The sequence below is a fragment of the Pseudochaenichthys georgianus genome, chromosome 5 (genome assembly GCF_902827115.2).
Source record: "Pseudochaenichthys georgianus chromosome 5, fPseGeo1.2, whole genome shotgun sequence".
NCBI lineage: Eukaryota > Metazoa > Chordata > Actinopteri > Perciformes > Channichthyidae > Pseudochaenichthys > Pseudochaenichthys georgianus.
Window position 1 is genome coordinate 13,867,770 of NC_047507.1, and position 22,510 is coordinate 13,890,279.

Sequence of the window (22,510 nt, forward strand, 5' to 3'; positions counted from 1 at the left end):
TATTACGATTTGAAGGTCCTTGCAGAGCAGGCAGGTCAAGTTTATACATCATGTTAATTACATGTTAGAAAATATGTTTACACTGCACACAGCCACTCACACACTCATACACACAGACACACAGTCACACACACGCATACGGAGAGTTGCTGACAGTTGGTGTCCCATGGGACAGAAGGTGTCAGGAAGTCAACATCATCCCCTCCCTCTCCCCGTTTCCATGGAGACCAAATTTGCAGGGCTTTGAGAGGTGAGGAGAGAGAAAACCTTGAGTCTGCACGTGAACACTAACGGACAAAAACACACACACACACACACACACACACACACACACACACACACACACACACACACACACACACACACACACACACACACACACACACACACACACACACACACACACACACACACACACACACACACACACACACACACACACACACACACACACACACACACACACAGACATAAATCATACTGTAAATGGTGTCCGACAGACAACAAGCAGAGATGTTAAGTAGGTTAAAGGACAGACAGATGTTCTGCAGGACAATGATGAATGTATAAATGCAACACTTTTGTTTTTGCTTCCATTTTTCATGAGATGAACTCAAAGATCTAAAACATTTTCTATATAGACAAAATAACTAGTGTTGCACGATAATTATCGGCCCGATAATTATCGGTCCGATATTAGGAATTATGACGTCATCCCGATAAACCCGATAAAAGTATTAATAGCCCCGATAATATACAATATATTTTTTGGGTAAAAAAATAAATAAAAATACTGCGGTGTGGGTGGATTGGGATGAGGGGCGCTTGTTTTTCACTCGGCTCCTCCCGTTTTGCCAGTACTGTGGTATTAGTGGTTTAGGAAGAGGGGAGTTCTTCACAAATCCAGTGCTCCCTAACTCATGCCTGGCTGTGACGTAAATGGTGTGCGGCCGTAAAGCCAGGACAGTAAACAAACATGTCGTCCGTAGTATGGGACTATTTCAAAGTTTCAGAGATAGATAGTTCGCTTGCTATTTGTATTAACAAATGCAATGCAGAAGTTCCACGAGGAGGGAAAAAGGCAACGAGCTATAATACTTCCAACCTGATTAGTCACCTGAAACATCGCCATCGCTACGATGGTGTGTTAAAAGCGTACGAAGACGCCTGCGCTGCTAAACTAGCGGCGAATCCAAAGGAAATATTTATATATTTATTATATAAATATAATATTTATATATTTATTATTTAAGGAAAATAAATATGGTCACTTTGAAGAGTCAAAACTGTTCTTGGCTTTGTTTTGTTCATAGTAGTAATGCTCATGTCATTTGCTCACTACTAGTCTTTTTTTTACCACCAGGTGTGCAAAAACTACAGGTACATTTAATATATACATATATTATATTATTATCGGTTATCGGTATCGGTCTTGAGAAGCAGGAAGTTATCGGTATCGGTTTAAAAAAACAAAACAATATCGTGCATCCCTATAACCATTTCTCTCAAATATTGTTCACAAATCTGAACAAATCTGTGAGAGTGAGCACTTCTCCTTTGCCGAGATAATCCATCCCACCTCACAGGTGTGGCATATCAATATGCTGATTAGACAGCATGATTATTGCACAGGTGTGCCTTAGGCTGGCCACAATAAAAGGCCACTCTGAAACGTGCAGTTTTGCTTTATTGGGGGGGTCCGAAAACCAGTCAGTATCTGGTGTGACCACCATTTGCCTCACGCAGTGCAACACATCTCCTTCACATAGAGTTGATCAGGTTGTTGATTGTGGCCTATGGAATGTTGGTCCACTCCTCTTCAATGGCTGTGCGAAGTTGCTGGATATTGGCAGGAACTGGAACACGCTGTCGTAAACGCCGATCCAGAGCATCCCAAACATGCTCAATGGGTGACATGTCCGGTGAGTATGCTGGCCATGCAAGAACTGGGATGTTTTCAGCCTCCAGGAATTGTGTACAGATCCTTGCAACATGGGGCCGTGCATTATCATGCTGCAACATGAGGTGATGGTCGTGGATGAATGGCACAACAATGGGCCTCAGGATCTCGTCACGGTATCTCTGTGCATTCACAATGCCATCAATAAAATGCACCTGTGTTCGTCGTCCATAACATACGCCTGCCCATACCATAACCCCACCACCACCATGGGCTACTCGATTCACAACATTGACATCAGAAAACCGCTCACACACACGACGCCACACACGCTGTCTGCCATCTGCCCTGAACAGTGAAAACCGGGATTCATCCGTGAAGGGAACACCTCTCCAACGTGCCAGACGCCATCGAATGTGAGCATTTGCCCACTCAAGTCGGTTACGACGACGAACCGGAGTCAGGTCGAGACCCCGATGAGGACGACGAGCATGCAGATGAGCTTCCCTGAGACGGTTTCTGACAGTTTGTGCAGAAATTCTTTGGTTATGCAAACCGATTGTTGCAGCAGCTGTCCGAGTGGTTGGATGTGGAGGTCCTGGGCTGGTGTGGTTACACGTGGTCTGCGGTTGTGAGGCCGGTTGGATGTACTGCCAAATTCTCTGAAACGTCTTTGGAGACGGCTTATGGTAGAGAAATGAACATTCAATTCACGGGCAACAGCTCTGCTGGACATTCCTGCTGTCAGCATGCCAATTGCGACATATGTGGCATTGTGCTGTGTGATAACACTGAACATTTTAGAGTGGCCTTTTATTGTGGCCAGCCTAAGGCACACCTGTGCAATAATCATGCTGTCTAATCAGTATCTTGATATGCCACACCTGTGAGGTGGGATGGATTATCTCGGCAAAGATGAAGTGCTCACTGTCACAGATTTTTTCAGATTTGTGAACAATATTTGAGAGAAATGGTTATTTTGTGTATATAGAAAATGTTTTAGATCTTTGAGTTCATCTCATGAAAAATGGGAGCAAAAACAAAAGTGTTGCATTTATATTTTTGTTCAGTGTATATATGTTGTGTGTAGAATGATGTATGTGGGTAATTGTGGGACTTCTTGGCAGCGTGCCCTCAGGGTGAGGGGGAACACCGGAGGGACGGACATATATTCCGTTGGGTCAGCAATAAACAAGCGCCAACTGGAACTGTGGTGTATTCCCACCGGGGTGTTGTGTGTAGTCTTCATGTTTGTGTGTGTAAGTGTGAACGTGTGTGATGACGATGCAATGCAGGTATGAAATGTCCTTTATAACAGGGAGGGAAGGGTTTTCACAAATGACAGGGATAAAAATAACGTGACAACCGATTGTGATGATCTTGCAGTAATACCAAATGCCCGTTATTTGACATTGGAAGCAAGGACTTCAGCTTTTATAATTCTCAAGAATCTGGACAAAAATAGTATGCTAATATTTCAAATAAATTGCTTATTTTCAAGAATGAAAATAGATAGTGAATTCCCTCTTGTAGAACTGCGGAGGCATTCCTCAGGGTGAGTCAGTTAAAATGCTCTAAATCAGCCAGACTGGAAGGATTTAAGCAGCTGTTAATGGAGGTTTGCCAGTCAAGAGCAAGTGCAGTTGAGCTGCATTAACTGTTAATCTGTAACTGGCTGTAAAGATGGATGGCTTGTTAAACAGTAGGAATATTAAACCCTACTGATGAATAAAAAAAATACAATGCGTCCATTAAATAAATAGTTGATCACATGATGATACGGATATTGCAGCATAATCAGGGGCTCCATTTAATTGTTAATTCATCACTGTCCATGTATATCCTTCTTTCTGCATTCTCTTATTATCACTTAACCTTGCTCTTCAATATGTTGAGTTGTTTACGAGCAGTAATTTAGCAACCATGGCAACAGTAGAGAGTTACAGAACAAGCCAACTGAGGATGATATGTTTTTGCAAAGAGTGGGAACAGGAAAGAAATGTTTTCCAGTTTTTCTCGATTGCTAACACACTTATACAAAAAGCACAATTATTTTAACTGACACTCAAAGAGCAAAACATCGGCTCAAATCTCCAAAACTCTAAACACGTTTTCAGCTTTTCACACAATTTGCAAATCAACATGGCACTTTTTGCAAACCACTGCACACGTTTCTCCACGTAAAACACAGGAATCTGACATAAAGTCACGTGTGAGCAGGTTTAGAACACTGATATTCAAAATGCCTCACACATGGACCAATGATCAAGAAACACGTTCCACCTGACCAAACACCTGATAGCATAATTGTTGGCTCATCAATCAGGATGTTTGCACTATAAAAAGACCACAGGTGAGTACTTTCTTACAGCAACAATGGAAGCCAACATGGAAGCATGAGCAAGAGCAAGAGAAAGAGGAAGAGCTGGGCTGGGCTGAGAGTGAGAGGAGGAGGAAGAGTACTCTAATGAAATGTTATCAACCATGGTTTGACGATGAGAGAGGCTGGACAGAGGGTTCAGCCTAATCTAAGCCGATTTACTGTCGCCTCTGTAATCCGGACACTTAGACTTGAAAACAGGTTACCAGTTTTTAGCTCTGCATAATTCATGATATATCAGTGCTTATATCTGTTGTGTGAAACATATTTACTTCATTACTGTAATTGAATTGTTGGCATGTTGCAGACTATAACTGTACAAACATCCTGCACAATGGACTGTGGTAAACTTACTTTTATGCAACACAGACACTGACCGACCACTATATCTTTGTTATTTATCTGAAGGACTGAGAAACAAGGAGGTGGAAGGCCAAGGATGTTCAATGAGGCAGGAAGCAGCAGCTACAAACTGGGTTTTGGCAAACAATGCCATCACACTTAGAGAGATCCGAAGCATAGTAACAATGTGCTGAGAATGAGATGCATGTTGCACAATGTTATATTTGAATAAAATATGATTTTTTTTCAACAACTCATTTGTATTTCTTCATTTACTGTATTTCTGTAAACTCAAGCAATCTTTCTCTGCAGAAACCTCTATGTACGAGCATAGCCCATAACAGATGAAAGTGCTTTAGAGTATGCTCAGCAGTGTGTAGTTGGGTGGTCAAACTATCTAGTATTATGAATGAAGTGTGTTCTATCTGGTGCAAAAGTTTGCATTTGGTAAGTGTTTATATAGTTTTGAGTGCAGTTCTTCATTTAGCAGGAGAAATTAGGTGTTTTGCACTTTGGGTGTGTGGTTTTGTGAATTGTGTTTAGTGTTCTGCAAAACTGAGCAATTAAAAAAAAAAAAGTGTGTTAGCAATCGAGAAAAACTGTAAAAGAAAGTTAGTGGAGTCTGTGTGTGTGTGGGTGTGTGTGTGTGTGTGTGTGTGCCACGTGCCACAGTGAACCCACCGCCCTAGCAATAAGTCCACAGCCAATCTGGACCAATTAAAGCTCAGATCTGTATGTGTGTGTTCCCTCCAGGGTACACCCCCCCCCCCCATTACTCGGCTCACGCAAGATGGCAGGGAGTGGAAAAAAGAACCAAAAGAAGAGAGGAAGAAGAGGAGAGATTAGAAAAGAAGAGAAGATGATGCTGACAGAAGATGCTGACATGCCAGAGCTGAGAGAACAAGACGTGAAGAGAGGAAACTGAGGATCAGATAGGAGAAGGCAAAAATGAACAGATCGCAATGACAAAAGGATGTGACTGAAACTGGAGAGGCAAAGGATGGAGAGGAGTAAGGGAGGATGGTGGCGGAAGTGAAGAAGGGGGATGGCAGGAGAGATGGCACTGTCTGATGCGAGCTGCGGAGCTTCATATGACCTTTCTGTAACTCAACTACAGGCACTTCCTCTCTGTCTCCGTCTATCTCTCATTCACATTGTCTTGCCTCGTTCCCTCTCTCATATTTGCAAGAGGATACTTGCTTAATGGTGTCTAAATTAAAACAGCTTACCACAGGGGCTTTTAGCAGTGTGCACTAAACTTGAGCAAAAGGGAAGTTGCGCCAGTAATGGTTACTATTGTAAACAGTAGTCCCAATTCCATTTTGATTCAATATTTACATTTTCTTCAATATATATCTGGTGTGCTAGCTCCCAGCTTCCTCACTAGTAAAGCAGGAGTGATTGGCAAGTGTTTCATTATTTTGCCAAGATTATGCATGCATTGTTGTTTGGCATTGTTAGACTAATATTTATCTCATCTCTTTCGACTCCACCTCGAGCGATAGAATTACTAACAAAGAACTGCTAACAGAGTACTTATATACTAATAAAGGACTGGCTTATCTATAGCCAGTTGAGTAGCACTTGAAATGCTTGGCTCTATGAAACCTGATGTACTTATATGATTCTGTTTTCTTCAAGGTTGTGTCTTCCTGGTCGAATGTACTTATTGTAAGTCGCTTTGGATAAAAGCGTCAGCTAAATGCAATGTAATGTAATGTAATGTAATCTACTTGGCGAAAGACCACATTGAGTAAATTGCATCAGACCCACATTAACTGCACAACAACAACAATCTTCCCTGTTTCATAAAATATTAGTTGAACCAAAAAAGGAATCATAGAACTGGAAAATGTTTGTGGGATTATAAATTCTAACTGAGTGGAGTTAGGCAGTTGAAACTCTATCAGCTGGAAAGGATGAGCAGCAATGTTAGTAAACAACTCCTTTTTGTAACGTTGAAAATTCAAATACCTGTGTGCATACAAATATTCGAGGACCACCAGGACTTCCTAGCAGAATTTTGGTTGAGTACTTTACCCATACTCTGCATATACTTTAGTGTTTGCCCTTTCCTTTGCACCTGTAACAAAGCATTAACTGAGAGCCACATTAGGATCTGAGAGGTTTCTAAAAATCTCAAAAGACCTTTCTCGACATGTTCAGAGTCTACTAATGGCAACATGAATAACAACTTAAACTTGTAAGGATTGGCTATGCTTCCTGGCACTGTGTGTCTTACAGAAACAGCCAAAAGAGCTGTGCTATACACTCCAATATTAAATTCATCTAGAAAAAGAAGGGCTATAAGCATACCCTATGTTATAGATATTAATAGCAAATAGACAGAGCAACATGAATAACAAGTTTCCAAATAAAATTTAAAAAAACACAGATCCCGTGTTATTAAATATAAGCATGAACAAAACATTCTTATTATTTTATCTGAATTTGTAGGAAAACATACAATAAATATTCATAGACCAAACTAACTACATTGCTTATTGAGCAAACATAATTGTTCTAGTAGTAGATGAACACTATACATCACTAACAAAATAAATAAACTCAAAACGTAAAGCTTCTCTGTGAGCAAATTAAACGTTTCTCTACTTGTAAGGATTGGCTATGCTTCCTGGCACTGTGTCTTACAGAAACAGCCAAAAGAGCTGTGCTATACACTCCAATATTACATCTAGAAAAAGAAGGGCTGTAAGCATACCCTATGTTATAGATATTAATAGCAAATAGACAGAGCTACCATCATTCTAAAGACAAACATAATGCTGTTGACTACAGATGTCCAATTATCCAGATCTAGGCCATTTCCAATTGCATATACCAGCGGCCTCTTCCAATTAAATAGTCATGAGCACTAATATTCTTTGTTTATATGGCCTACTGTCGATGTATGTATACATACAATGAGTGCACTGACTGAGGTTTAAACCAAGTTTGAAGAGTTTGAAAACATCTTAGATAAAAATGATGTCACTGACACCTGAGCCTGTGTTTGTATATTTTAGGTCTACTTGGAGTGCTTACTTGGAGGAGTGGGTGAGTGTTAGCATGAGTAAATGAAAGGGCTATTGGAGTGTGGAATTGAGGGCAAGAAGAGACGGTGCAGGGCATAAGGCAACAGAGAGAGAGAGAAAAGAAAGCAGCTAAGTGTGAATGATGTTCTTCTTGCGCTGGGTCGGGCCACTTCACAGCCCCCATTATTCTAATGGGTCACCACAATGCTTACTGACCTTCATCATCGACAGACAGAGCTAGCCAGGCAGATGACAGTGAGTGTTTGCTGCTCAGTTATTCATACAATTACACGATGTGGGAGCAGTCCAGGCTATTAGCGTTGTAATTAGATGAACTATATGGATTTTACAACGCAAAATGTCTGCTTGGAACCAATTAAAGTGCAATACTGAGACTCACACACGTACTCACATACATGCACATATAAACATATTCTCAGGCTACTATATATGGAGCTAGTTCAATGAGCTGATTTAGATTCAATTCACACACACAATTGCTATAGGACATATAGACACATACACTTCCACTTGATATGCTAATCACCCTGCCCAACATTTTGAGACTCCTCCAGCTCTTTTTCATCAAACCTAACAACAAGAGACTGAAATCACATATTCCATTCAAACATAAATATAAAATGTTTTAAAGAATGTCAAGGTTTGTGGTAAAGTCCCACATCCTGGCGCCTGTGATCGCCCCTCATGCAGTCAGAGCAAAGCGGCAAGTACAGTGAACTGGCTGGGAGATATGAAGCATTATCTGACGGAACGATAGCTAACTAATAGACCTCTCAGCACACACGCTTAAAGCCATCAGCACTGCTAAGACAGACAGCGAGTGAGCGCAAGAGATAGAGAGTAAGTGAGACTGAGGAAAGGAAGAAAGGGCGGGGAGCGGGACTTTGAAGAGAGGGAACAGCTCGCTGTGTTGGTAATGTTAATATGGCTTCACTGAGTCAACTCGAGGGTAGTCTTGAAGTGATTTAAAACAACAGGTTCTTGTCCTCAGCAGGCAAACAAGTAAACAGGAAAACTAATCAATCCAAAGATGATAAAGAGAAGCGGCAGAGCAACTTCGTCCCAGAACTCAAAGACACAGGGATAGAGCTTGTGTGTCTGTGAAAAAGTTTGAGTATCTGCACCAACCCACACATCAGTGAATGGAGCTGGGAGTAAATGAATAACAGACTGCGGCTGAGAAGTGTTATAAACGGGTCGTGATTTAATACAGAGACAAGAAGATCTGAGAGCTTTCTGTAGATGTACCAAAAAAATACTTATTAGTTTCTCCAGTATGTACTTAGACTGCCTCAGATTGGCTCTACTCATTAGTGGGAAGTCAGTGTATGTCAACATGAATTAATGCCTATCATCAGAACAGAACGTATTCTGGTGTCTGGCTAGCCATGATAGCACTCTGAGCTGGCTAACATCTTATTCACAACATACATCTTTCTCTGCGAGACACCTCCAAATCTGATGTCCAGTGTGTGTGTGTGTGTGTGTGTGTGTGTGTGTGTGTGTGTGTGTGTGTGTGTGTGTGTGTGTGTGTGTGTGTGTGTGTGTGTGTGTGCGTGCGTGTGTGTGTGTGTGTGTGTGTGTGTGTGTGTGTGTGTGTGTGTGTGTGTGTGTGTGTGTGTGTGTGTGTGTTTGTGTGTGTCTTATCAGCACAGTTGGATACTTAGAAAACCGTTAAGTGCTGACTTTGTGTGGGCAATTCATCACTTGGACCATTTTCTTATGCAAGAAATCAATAGCTCTATCGTCTGTTTACCAGGAGTAACTATTTGAGTTTGTGGCAATGATAATATTCTATGTTTTACAGCCTGGTTCCCTTTTTAAAATGTTGTGCAGAGTTATTTATCATTACACAGAACTCTATGCAAATGTCCTTTCTGTATACCTGTATTTGAACACAGGAATGACAATCCAGTTCAACCAGCAGCACATAGACCAAAGTGAAATCAGAAGTTAATATGAATTGAGCCCTAAATCTATTGCTTTGCTATAGGGTTCATAGCACTTTGTTTTATTGACTCATGTTTTCACTTCCAAATGGGTGGTTTGGATATGAAGATGAAAGCTAAACAGAGATAATTATTATGAGACTGTGTAGGTACAGAGCATTTAAGAATGTTTAAGCTAGTTTTAGTTTAACGGACCACAACTTTACTTTTTAGGTTGAACATCTCAGGCCCCTCTTCAATCTTTGTTTCAGCTCACCCCGACAGTATGTTCAGTAAAACACCCTGACAAGCTCACAGTACACTTCCTTAATAACCAAACAAAAGATGAAGCTAGCAAATAACTGGTAAACATGTAGCGTTTAGCAGCTAAATACACAAACAGCACCCACAGGAGTCAGTGAAGTGCAAAACAGCGCCAAGTAGAGTGGAGAGACTTGTGCTCATGTTGATGAGTGTGTTTCTGTTGTTTCACCGTACCTTTACTAAGACTTTGTGGAATAATGTAATACATAGAATTAGAAAATCTATCTATTTGTTGTTGTTTAGATAATTGAATGCCTTTTTAAAAATGTATGTTATAAATCGTATAGCTTTACTAGCAAAATAACATACAGTTACATTTAAAAAAATGTGTCTAAGAGTGATGTGACTCAGATCCAGTCATTTTCTATCTCCTTCTCGAAACATGGGTCGTCATGACTTCAATCCTACCTGGGGACAGTAAAACATGGCACAAACTCTCTATACAGTATATAACATATTATATAATATCAACATTATTCTAGAATGGTTAAATGTCAAACACAAATGTATGATCCATAGGCCTACCCTGTAAACCAAATAAACAAAAATAAATAAAAGTATAATTGTGCTCTATGCACATCAAATGCTTATGCGCATAGAGACAGATATGCTTCACTCGAGCCATTAGGTAAATACAGTACTGACATAATTGTCCCACCAGTGTGTTCTTTTATCAAATACTGCAATTAATTTACACAACTCTCACAAATCTCTCTCTTTTAAGAGTGTGTTTGTGGGTGGTATTGACAGTCAGCAGCGGGGGGGTATGTGCGATGTTGTGAGACACTGACAAGCTGTATTTCATGGAGCGGATGAAGCATTTACATTTTCTTTAAATCCCTTTAAGGGTCCAGCAGGGGACTTAGCTTCTGATGCTGCCGCCTGTGCTGCTGCTGCTTAAGTCCCTCCAGTGTGTGTGTGCGTGTGTGCATGCGTGTGTGTTTGAATTTGTGTGCGATTTAGTGTTTTTGAGGATCCGGCTGTTTTCATGTTTAATAGTTTTTTCCTTCTGTGTATATGCATATGATGGTCACATTAGAGTGTATGCCCTTGATGTTCATAACCTTGAGCTTTGAGACCCTGTCCTACTAAGACACACATTTGGCCTTCCTCACCTCTACACCCAAAGTCCAATAATCATTTCCTCAGATGCCTTATCTTCCATTCTGGGGGAGTCGCAGCACGGAAAGTGAACTGACAGAGTTCCAATAGTGTAGTTGTTAGACATGGCAGGGCTGCTGTGGGCTTATCTGCAGGCTGGAAAACTTCTTCTCACATCCCCTTGCTCCTACTCCTCTTCCTCCTTTCTCTCATTCGGTCCTTTCCAACCCCCCTCCTTCATTACTCTCGCTATCCCCTTGGGTGGTCCTGCAACTCCAATCACTCTGCTCTTATTACCAGGGAGAGGGAACACACACACACACACACACACACACACACACACACACACACACACACACACACACACACACACACACACACACACACACACACACACACACACACACACACACACACACACACACACACACACACACACACACACACACACTGACTGTTCATACTCCCCATCACCAGAGCATGTCCCTCGCTGCCGGGTACAGTCAGGTATGCTTGATTCTGCTTTTTTTCCTGACTCCTTCTGTCTCTTTTTGCTAAATCTAACTCTATATGTGTCTCTCTCTTTTACTCTGCCTCTTCCTTCCCTCACTCTCTTCCTCTTTCCCGGGTAGCCAGGGGGACAAATTGGCGCCCGGCTGAGCTAAATGTGCCTGGTGCTGAGAGCCAGATGGTACTGGCAGAGTGATGGAGGGAGCGAAGGATGGATGCTCTAAGAGATGTAGCGCAGAAGCCATGGTGTGGCAGGGCAGTGTGGGGGAGCTAGCTTTGCACACTAATAATCCATTAGTGCTCAGGGCCTGAAAGCTGTGCACAAGCCATTGCCAGGAGCTTGTGCTTGAATCAAGACAGGACAACATAGATGAGTGAACTTCAGAGTAGAGGGAAAGTGAGGTAAAGCTGTCTGGATGCAGCAGGAGCCGAAGAGGGGAAAGGAAGAAACAGAGAGGTGTGATGTCAGTCAGCTGCTGGCAGGAAGATATCTTGTTAATTGGATTTAGATCTCACTTCTTTCTGAGGTCATTTGAGTTTCCCTCTTTCTCTCTTGGACGATTATGGGATCTGTCTGCTCAAAGTTAGGTGCAGAAGATCTTTGAGTGATCTAACAAAACGATGGGTTATGCATTAGTTAGTCATGACGAGTATAACGTCAATTTCCAAAATCTGAGAATGTAGCAAAATAGTAAAAAAGGTATAGCACAAGCAGATACACCGTCATACTGGATTTAAACAAACCCCAAGGTTAGCTAACTGAGGGGATGAAAGGGTGAAACCAAACTTTCTGATAAATCATGTCATTTGTGTTTTCCAACTTGTAAAATTGTGTTTACCTAAATATAAAGTGATTGAGAAAATGTATTAAAAAGTTTGGCTTGTTTACATCCGGCCCTGTTCTGTCCAACGGCTTGTGTTTCTTTCTCCGTTTTTTTTTCTTTTTAGCAATGTTGCAAAATTCCATGATCAACATCAACAGAAAATGTAGCAACAAGCAATAAGGTAATCAATGAAAAATCAGACAGATAAGTTGAAGCAATAACCGAGGGCTTTGGTTATTTCTTCCTGTCTTTACATTTCCACTTGGCCTAAAACATCCTGTAAAGGAAAGATGGTTGGGGCTAAGCAACGGTTTGTTGCAGTAATGACTAAGAACATGGACTGGACAACCCCCTTGGTTGAGTCCTTCTCCTTTTCTTTCAGTCTCATACTCTCTCCCATTTGTGTTCCGGGGTTACTTGGTGACATTCAGCAGCTAAATTCATGCTCCACTTTCTGCCACATCAACCCAAATTCCAGTATGTTTTGCTTACCTAACATGCAGAATAAGATGTGGACTTCAGCAGCAGAGCAATGAGATGAGGTCATTTTAAACTGACTTTGCCCACCCTCCTCAATATTCTCCTATCAAGCAAACATCTGCCTCAGGCATCCATGCATAAGCAACACGCACCATGGGCATGCTAGCTAGCACACATAAAAACACACAGACTCAGGACGACAAGTAGACACAGCATGTTGACATTTAAGAAAACACGGGAAGTGTGTGTGTGAGTGAGTAATTATTTGTTGTGGATGGATAAAGACGTGAGGAAGAGTTTTGTTTGTACCATACTGAAGGACTGTGTTTGTGTCAGGATAAGATCAGGTCACCTCAACAACGCAGAGGGGGCATGGAGCTCTACTTCCTTCCTCTGCAGTGTGGTACATTATCTCTGTGAACACACACTATACCTGTAAGCAAAACACACCTCCAGTACAGTTACTATGATGGCTGAGTACCAAGCCTGCAAGGCTCACTTCTGCTGGCCCTCATTCAAATAGCATGACATATTCTGCTCTCCATTAGATAAGAAAACTGTTACCATGGGATAGCAATGGGGATATTAAAGTTGGCCCATATATCTCTTCTTTTTTTTTTTAAACTGTGGGTTGATTAAGGTGTATGAACTGTTTCTGTGTCTGTTGTTAGGCCTACATTAGTACATTTAAACCCAGATTACACCTCTTTAGGGTTATATCGTTAAGCAGTAAATAAACTGTATTCCTCATAGTTCTCCAATGTTCTGCTGTGTTTCCACTGCATGGTAAGGTTCTGCTCGGCCCCACTTACTTTCCTTAGTAGTTGCTTTTTTCTATTATATTTTTCACGGCAGACAGTACCCCCTCGGTGTATGTCGGGGGAACAGCTGATTGCTGGAGCGACGCTGCTTGAAACTGCTGTGACATACATTTAAATGGCACACTTCATGAATCCTAAATAAACAGAGAAAACATATGGATTCATAAATGGTTTTTGTGTTGCACGCTGTCATCCAATGAGTAGTGTGCAATATTTTAACTTAATATTGGCTAGGTTTAATTGAATAAGGTTGCAAACTTTGTATTCATGATTACTTCACCACATCGACATATCACACTACAGTACGTCTCATTTCGGTATATGTGTAACTCCAACCTCCATTTACACCAAATAATAAGTTAACTGCTGCCAGACTGTTATGTTGTCACACAGAGACAGGGTGCTTTGCAGAGCTTAAAACTGTGAGAAATGTGTATAACCTTCCTTCCCACATTAGACTGTGTTGGCTGTGAGCTAAGGTCAGCTGCAGGAAGGGACAAGAACTGTCTGAGGGACCAGATAACGGACTACTGGGTTATTGATGAGTTGGATAAACAGAGTGGGAAAGAATCAGACGGATATAGAAAGAGAGAACAAGAAAGGAAGAATGATTTGGGGCGAAAGGAAGAAAATAGACCAACAAGCAGGTTATGCATGTGTAGAATTGTTTCAGTGTGGACGGACGGGTTAGAATTTAGAACTGGAGTCAGGAGTTGTTTTGGGCGTGCTGTGTGTTTGTAGTGTGTTTTTCTGTCTCTCAGTATTTGTATGCTGGCAAAAATAGCCAGTGTTTTCTCTGACTCACACAGGTGTCCAAACATCACAACACTCAGTCACACATCCACTAATCAAACACAACATGAAACTCACATCATCACACTATGAAGGCACGCACCTCTTTGATTAGAGGCTATGCTGTTATCTCGCAGGGAGAATTTCTCAGACTTCGGAAAGCTTGCTTCCATGCAACACAAGTTATTATACAGCGGAATTGGTGGAGTTCCCTTTGAAGGGAAAGTTTGGATCTTTTGAAGAGGGGTTGTATTTGTTACCATAGTCAGTGCATTATGGTGGCTGACATTCAGGCACGCCCCAGTTTGAAGAACCAGACAGGAGTTATTGCACAGAATCAAAGTAATAATCAGCACTGCTGTTGATGATTTTGGCAACCTACTGTAAGAGAAAGCCCACCCTTCAAAATCGAAATCATTTTAATTGTATGCTGTATTTTCACTACAGACCTTGCCTTCAGACTGCCCGTTTGGAGGTGAAAAAAAGCTGTTATTTGACCTCTCAGAACATTGTTGTTGCTGATTTACCCTTGCCTCGGTTAGTTAGTATGTTTGTGTTATTGTGTGACTTTTTTTGTTGTGTTTGTATGTGTTTGTGTGCAAGTTAAACCCAACACACCTGGTGCTGCGTGCTATGCTAGCTAGTTTCCCATTAGCTTCCAGTTGTTATGCTTAGCTAAGCTAACAACCTTGGGGCTCTTTACTAAAAATAAGTTCATTTCCCAGTCTGTCTCTTGAGAGTCAACCAACAGGAATTAATTATACTCTATCATTGGAGCTTCCATTTGAATATGGTACCTTTATGAGTCATAATAATACAAAATGAATAATAGAAAATAGTAATAATACACAAATATATTGCACAAAAATACAGAAATGGAAGAGGAACGGTGACCTGCTTTGTTTGACACACAGTGTTCCCCCGCTGTCTGCATTAAACACACGCATGTACGCCATGCATGCACAAGCAGACATACACACAGTCTAACCGCACACATTCTACTTGACCGTGTCGGAACAATTTTTCTCACACAGAAAAGTAACAGGCATTATGTGTGTGTGTGTGTGTGTGTGTGTGTGTGTGTGTGTGTGTGTGTGTGTGTGTGTGTGTGTGTGTGTGTGTGTGTGTGTGTGCGTATACTGTAGCATGTGTGTGTGTGCCTGAGTCTTTGTGTGCATTAAAGACCTAATTTGTCTATGGGCAAACCCATCTCTGAGGGCTGTATTAGAAGCATTTTGCACTGTAATGGGCTGACATGTTAATCTGAAACTCTATTCTCTGTTACTAATTAACATATCAATCCTAGTCTCTGTATTTGTGTCTGTGTGTGTATGTGTTGTAAAATGGCAACAGCGTCCCATTTTGTACGGTGCCGCTGAGGCAAACATACATTTAGAGCAGTGATGCAGGGTGATTTTGGATATGTATTTTTAACAATGACGACATTGGAGGGAATTGAATTTTGAATCCACAGTTTGTTTATGTGCGTGCATGCTTGTGTGTGTGTGTGTGTGTGTGTGTGTGTGTGTGTGTGTGTGTGTGTGTGTGTGTGTGTGTGTGTGTGTGTGTGTGTGTGTGTGTGTGTGTGTGTGTGTGTGTGTGTGTGTGTGTGCGTGTTTGAGTGAGTGTGTGTGTTTGAGTGAGTGAGTGAGTGCGTGTGGAGGAGAGACATAGATCTGACAGTTCTGGGTCAGACCAGTCCCATGGAGTCAGGGAACCAGAAGACCTAACCAAAACTAAAATACACAAACACAAACACAAACACACACACACACACACACACACACACACACACACACACACACACACACACACACACACACACACACACACACACACACACACACACACACACACACACACACACACACACACACACACACACACACACACACACACACACACGTGCATGCTATTTACGTATGTGAAGATGACAAATGTTTTTTAGGCAAGCGGCAATAGAACAGTGGTGTGATTTGGGCAAAAAAGGCTGCCTTGCCATGCCAACAGTCATACATCAGCCTACACCTTGGGAGCAGAGAGAACTGAACACACACACAGAAAAATACATCTCACATAGCCAGAAACACACAGACACTGCTGACTGGAGGGCTACACAGGAAAGGCGGCAGGAGCAAACAGAAAGCTGTGATATTGTATTGTAGTCCAGGGCATGAAAACACTAACCCTGGTCACGTGGAGCACAGCCGCAAGTCAGCCTAATTACCACTGACTCATATAGCATGGTGGGGTCAGCAGAAGCATCGCCAAATGCGGAGGAAAAGACAGTATAGCCTTTGCATCTATCTTAGCACGTAGAAGAATACTCCTAGAATGGAAATCTTCTATACCACCTAAAGCATCTCTATGGCTTAAAGATGTAATGATGTACCTGAACTTGGAGAAGATTAAATATAACCCGAGGGGCTCCTCAAAACTATTTGAATCTGTCTGGGGCTCTATGATAGCCTACATAGCTGAACTTAAGACACTAAATTAAGAAGAAAGGGGGGGAACTACGAATGTATGTGTATGTTTGTTTGTTTTTCTGTCTTTGTATACATGTATGTATGTACGTGTATGTATGTGCATGTGTACAAGTGTGTAGGTATGTACACACATGTATGTGTATGTGTGGGTATACATATGTGAGTATATGGGTACATGTATTATTGTTACTATTCTTTATTTCCTTATCTATTAGTTTTCCTTTAATATTATCTTCTACATTACTTTACTTTTATCTATACATGTATCTATTTATTTAGTTATTTAATTTACTAGCTAGGACCGGGAGGGGGGGAAAGGAAAAAAAATATATATATTGACTGTATAAATGTAAACTCATTGTGCCTGACTAAATAAAAAATAAAAAAGAAGCATCGCCAAATGCTACAACATTGCTCTTTCCTCACACCCAAACTTGAGATAATAGATACAGTTAATTTTTCCACAATTTATCCTCACCATGACAAGATGCATTCTGCACTTTCCAAAAATGCATCAGGTTATTCGTCATCATTTCAGCAGACAAAACTGAAATCAATTGAGAGTAAGATTCTCTAATTTCTTGGTATGTCACCTACTGTCCATTGCATCATCTCTCTGCTCTGTGGCTACTGTGGATATGACCACTGCTGTTTTTTGTGGATGAGTGTAAGTAGTCATTCTGAGAGAGAGAAAGAGAGACAGCGTATGCATGTGCGCGCCAGTCATAATGTCTGCATAATGTCCCTGAGGTCTCTGACTGTATAACTAATACTTGTATTATTGGTAGAATAAAACATTACGCTGAACCAAGCAGGATTAAAAACAAGCATGACAGACTCTACCCACTCTCTCTCTCTCTCTCTCTCTCTCTCTCTCTCTCTCTCTGACACACACACACATGTAGGCATGTGTGCAAGCAAGCAGCCCAGGGCAATGTACACTAAAGCGGCCATGTTTCTTTCACAAGAGGCTGCAGTGAGACTGTCATCATCAGCATGGTTCTCTCCCTCGCTCTCTCACACACACTCAGACACACCGTTCGGTGACATCATGCAATGCATTTAGACTAGGGTCAGAGGGTAACACAGCTTTATGTGCTGAGGCTTCATTGTCGTCACGCTCGGTGACTGCGGCAGCCCTTATTCAACTCTCTTTCTCTCAAACACACACAAACATAGGCTACACATGACCAAGATATCTTCAGCTTCTTTCACTCACATTACCACTGACAGGCAGGTCACCACATACAGAGGTGAGGCTGTTGCAATCCAGATAATGATAGCGAGGCCCTGCCCTCCTCTCTGACCAGCAGAGCTCTCAACAACTGACTCTACAGTCAGCGGCATCATTATTCCAGTTAGTAAAAAAACTCCATCAACCTCCTATTCACCTTTCTAGCTACTGCATTACCTCTCTACTGGACATTTAGATCCTCCTTTCGGTTCACTGCCACTCATGAGCTTTTGAAGTCGTATGTAAGTAGCCAGTAAAACCCTTTTCATCTTTACACTTATTCTTGTGGTGATATCCCATGCAGGAGTTTTAGCGAGATTCCCCAGAAGAAGAGTAAATCCAAGCTTACTAAATAAAAAGCTGCTTTGACGTCTGCCTTTTAAATTAAATTGTCATTTTCAACCTTTTCAGATCTAGCTCTCACAGAGGTGCATTTGATGTGTTACCATGTATCAACCAAACAGCACTATTATCAAGCAGTAGTGTAATTTAATTTGCTCCAAATCAGTCAGCATCAATATCGCCATGGCCGCCACATTAACCTGCTAGACAGCCCTGAGGCAAGCTGCTCACATAGTATTAACCGCCCACTTTATGTACAATCTAAGTTTATTTTATGGTGAAGCTGCCTTTAGCTTCTTTGCAGCTCAAATGTGGAACAAATTGCTAAGACTTAAAACAATGCAGACTAGTATAAAATAGTTCATATCAGATTCAACATTGCTTTTAACTAAAGTTCCTTTTAATTAATTAAAAAAGGTTTTACTATGTGTGCTTATGGTTGTTTTATTGTTTTCTTTCATCATTATATCTTGTGCCTCTGCCTGTGTAATCTGTAAAGCAATTAGAGTTGCCTCTGGGTATGAGATGTGCAGTACAAATAAATGTGCCTTTTTCCTTGCCTTACTAGAACATTATCTGGCTCTAAATTTACGTTGGAAACTGAACTGGTAATCGTTATAATGCAATAAATAAGCACACCACTGAAATAATGAAAGACTTACAATTAGATTTCAACACAGAGACCCTTGGTGCTCTTTTTAGGGCATTTTGTAACTATCCCAAATCAGTTGCAATGACATCAGCACAAGCTTTTTGGGTCATGGGGTTCAGGGGGACTGACAGTCAGCAGCATCACCAGATGTTTCAAGATCACCACTGATCTTTCCTCTCCTGACATAGGCCTACATCATATATCGTTAATACTATGTAGGCTACCCTTGGACACAATCGTCGTATTCGTCTCATCCACAGCCCGACCCTTCCTCCCCCTCCAGAGGCCGAGAGCTCCTCACCTGAGGCAGCGCGGCGTTGATCTGCCGCTGGAGCACGTCCCTCTCGTGCAGCGCCCCCTGCAGCTTGGTCTGAGACTGGATGAGGGTCTCCTGAGTCTCCCTGAGGGACTCCAGCAGCTTGTCCCTCTCGTCCAGCATGTTGACCATCAGCTGCTCGAAGTTGGCCTCCTGGTCCGAGCCGTTCGGGACGCCGCCGGTGCCTCTGGGAGGACCGGCCGAGTCTCCCTCGCTGATGGTCGGCATCACCTCGCACATCATCTTCCCAGCACTGTGGTCTGGGCAACGCTATAGGACACTGTCGCTGTCGGGATTAAGAAGGGGATAAACGCGGGTTACAAGCCTGATAAACAGACTTACAATAACTGATAAGAGGGCCTATTAACGCCCCATAGCAACCGTCAGCCAATGCAACCGTAAACGCGCCTTACTCTCAGTGCATTACATCTCTCGTGCAGCAAACGTGCATCCTTAAGCTTTACATCGCCTTACCTAATCAGAGTGATTGAAATGATGAGATGATGGTTGACCTTTCATCCATATTAACCGGCGTTGTTTCCACCCCGTGAGCAGATCCGCCCTGCCCGGCGCGCCATGCACTCACATGTAGAAATCCCGGCGTGATATGATTGACAGCTCAGAGATAGACGGGTACGTTTGAAGGGGTGGTGCCCGCAACACGACGATCATAGCATATTGTCATGTAAATAAAAAAATCAGGGAAAACATCCAAGAGAAAACGTTTTTATCTGCGTCCTTAGTCTTGGGGACAGTGAGAGTGAGAGAGTCTTATCTGCATCCGCCTTCTCTGCTTCCATCTCTCCACACACCGCCACCGAACCGACGCTCACTCCCCCTCCCACACACAGTTGCCCAGACACACACACACGCACGCACGCGCGCGCGCACACACACACACACACACACACACACACACACACACACACACACACACACACACACACACACACACACACACACACACACACACACACACTGCAGTTGTCACTACCAGGCTACAGCCCTGGAAATATGGGACCAACTCAGTTTGCACCACATGCATAAAAGAGAGAACTGGAATAAACTCACAAGTGTCACAGCATAATCTCTAAACCCTGCGCTGCACTAGTATCATGCTTCTGCAGTTAGCACACACTTGACCCTTAGCTGGTAAAATCAGGTAATTAACTTTTCACATCAGCACCACTAAACGCGTTCATGCTCCTGAGACATGATGCACGTTCTGAGGCATCGTTTTACCAAGCCACACAGGCAGACTGTGTGTTAAAAGTGAGCAGCGCACCCTGCAGGAACTGAGAAGAAGTTGAAGATTATAAATATTAACAGACACCTCTTACACTATTTGTGGCTGTGCAATAAAGTGTTTGATTGCCATCCATTCCACAACACAAAGGCCCTGAAATATAACCATACACATGTGCCAGTGACGCATAGCACCTTTTTGTTGTTTCACAGTTTGCAATGTTGTGCTACAGTAATGATAACTAACTAACATACATTGCAGAACGGACATGTAGCTTTCTTTTCAGTGAAATGTCAAAAAGATGGTGTGGGTCCTGACAATTTCTTTTTTGAGACGTTGTTTGACAATACAAGTATACTACCAGATAGAAAACAAATCCTCAAACAACAGTGTTGTTTGCCAGTAAGTGTGAAGGTGTGAACAATATAAAAGCTTCAAAGGATTTGTAGCTATTGAATAACATATTAAACAAAATTATAAGAATGCTGCTGTGGCAGTATGGAATAAGAAATGTTTCCCCCCACCTTTCTTCTTAGCTCAAAGTTACTGTTTTGAATTGTTAAAAACAAAAGTTCGTAACATTTCGATTAAATGACAATCTTAGTGCAAAGACAAAGTAATGAATAACGTTCATGGGAAATTGATGAGCAGACTTACAACAGTTCAGTCATTAGTCTGGGTTAGATGCTGCAGAGTGCAGAGTGTAATGTGCCATAGATAAAATACATGGCAATACTGTGAAAACGTGATGATTTACCATGCTGGGATACGTGAAGATGTTACGATGTCGTTCCTTCAAACGTGACAGACAGTTACACGGTATTGTTAACATGGCCCACCAGTGCAGACATACCTGAATGTTGACAAGCAAGCCTCTATCATGACTTTTGGTTCACTATAACACACATTTTTGTGGAGAATACGAATATTTTTTCAGTTCTTGTCAAGGAAATGTATATATATGTGACAAAAGAGGTTTTAGATCGGCCAGTGTCCATGTGAAGTTATCGTCATCTCTCGGCGTGAACACAGTATTAACACGGGAAATACCGTGTAACTGTCACGTTTGAAGGGACAAAATCGTAACATCTTCACATCTCCCAGCGTGGTAAATCGTCACATTTTCACGTCTTGCCGTGATACCGGGTTGAGATGGATAGAGAAAGGTTTATGTGACAGAGGTTTTTTTTTAAAGTTTTGGGTCAAATTGTTGAAGAGCAAGTACACTTGTGCAGTACACTTTTTTATTGGCTGGTAGGTGCAGTTGAAGGTTTGGTAACTAACTTGAGAATATATCTTGTTATTGAAACAAGATATGTTGATAAGAGGAAATAACTGTTTTACCTGGAGAAAACTATATTGGTTTGATGTCCTTAAAGGTGAAATCAGTATGTCTCAAATGCATAGTATTAAGATATAAGACAGTAATAGAGCAACATACCTGAGATGCAGACAGTTAAAGGTCTTGATAACAGCTCTTGCTATAGAGGATAATAACCTGAGTCTTCTTTGAATTTCAACAGTGCTTCCTGGAATCAATTAATTTAATTTGAGTTGCTCTAGAACTTGTGGCTCTCTGAAGTTTGGTTTTAAAGGCCTTGACAATAATGTTGTAAAAGTCATTATAGGATGCCATGGCCTGCAGCACTATCACACAAGACTAACAATGAACATAGCACTGTGGATCTTTCAGCATTTTGACTCTTTGGTCTGATAAACATTTAAGTGATATCTGCCAATGTGTCATTTCTCTGGCAAATGGTTGTTGTAAGT

At 41.7% G+C, this 22,510-nt stretch overlaps 1 protein-coding gene across 12 annotated transcripts in view; it reads right to left on the reverse strand.

The window, feature by feature from the left end:
• The window catches only part of ppfia4 (PTPRF interacting protein alpha 4), a 61,435-nt gene extending 41,145 nt beyond the window's left edge, over positions 1-20,290 (reverse strand). For 11 of the 12 annotated variants that reach the window (XM_034083260.2, XM_034083259.2, XM_034083253.2 and 8 more), the window contains exons 1-2: positions 19,966-20,290; positions 19,477-19,777 (exon numbers count right to left, since the gene is read on the reverse strand). In XM_034083260.2, coding sequence (XP_033939151.1) covers positions 19,477-19,734 — 258 coding nt within the window. In that variant the 5' untranslated portion in view covers positions 19,735-19,777; positions 19,966-20,290. The remainder of the gene's footprint in view (positions 1-19,476; positions 19,778-19,965) is intronic. The other variant, XM_034083250.2, reaches the window with a different exon arrangement.
• Between the last annotated feature and the right edge of the window lie 2,220 nt (positions 20,291-22,510).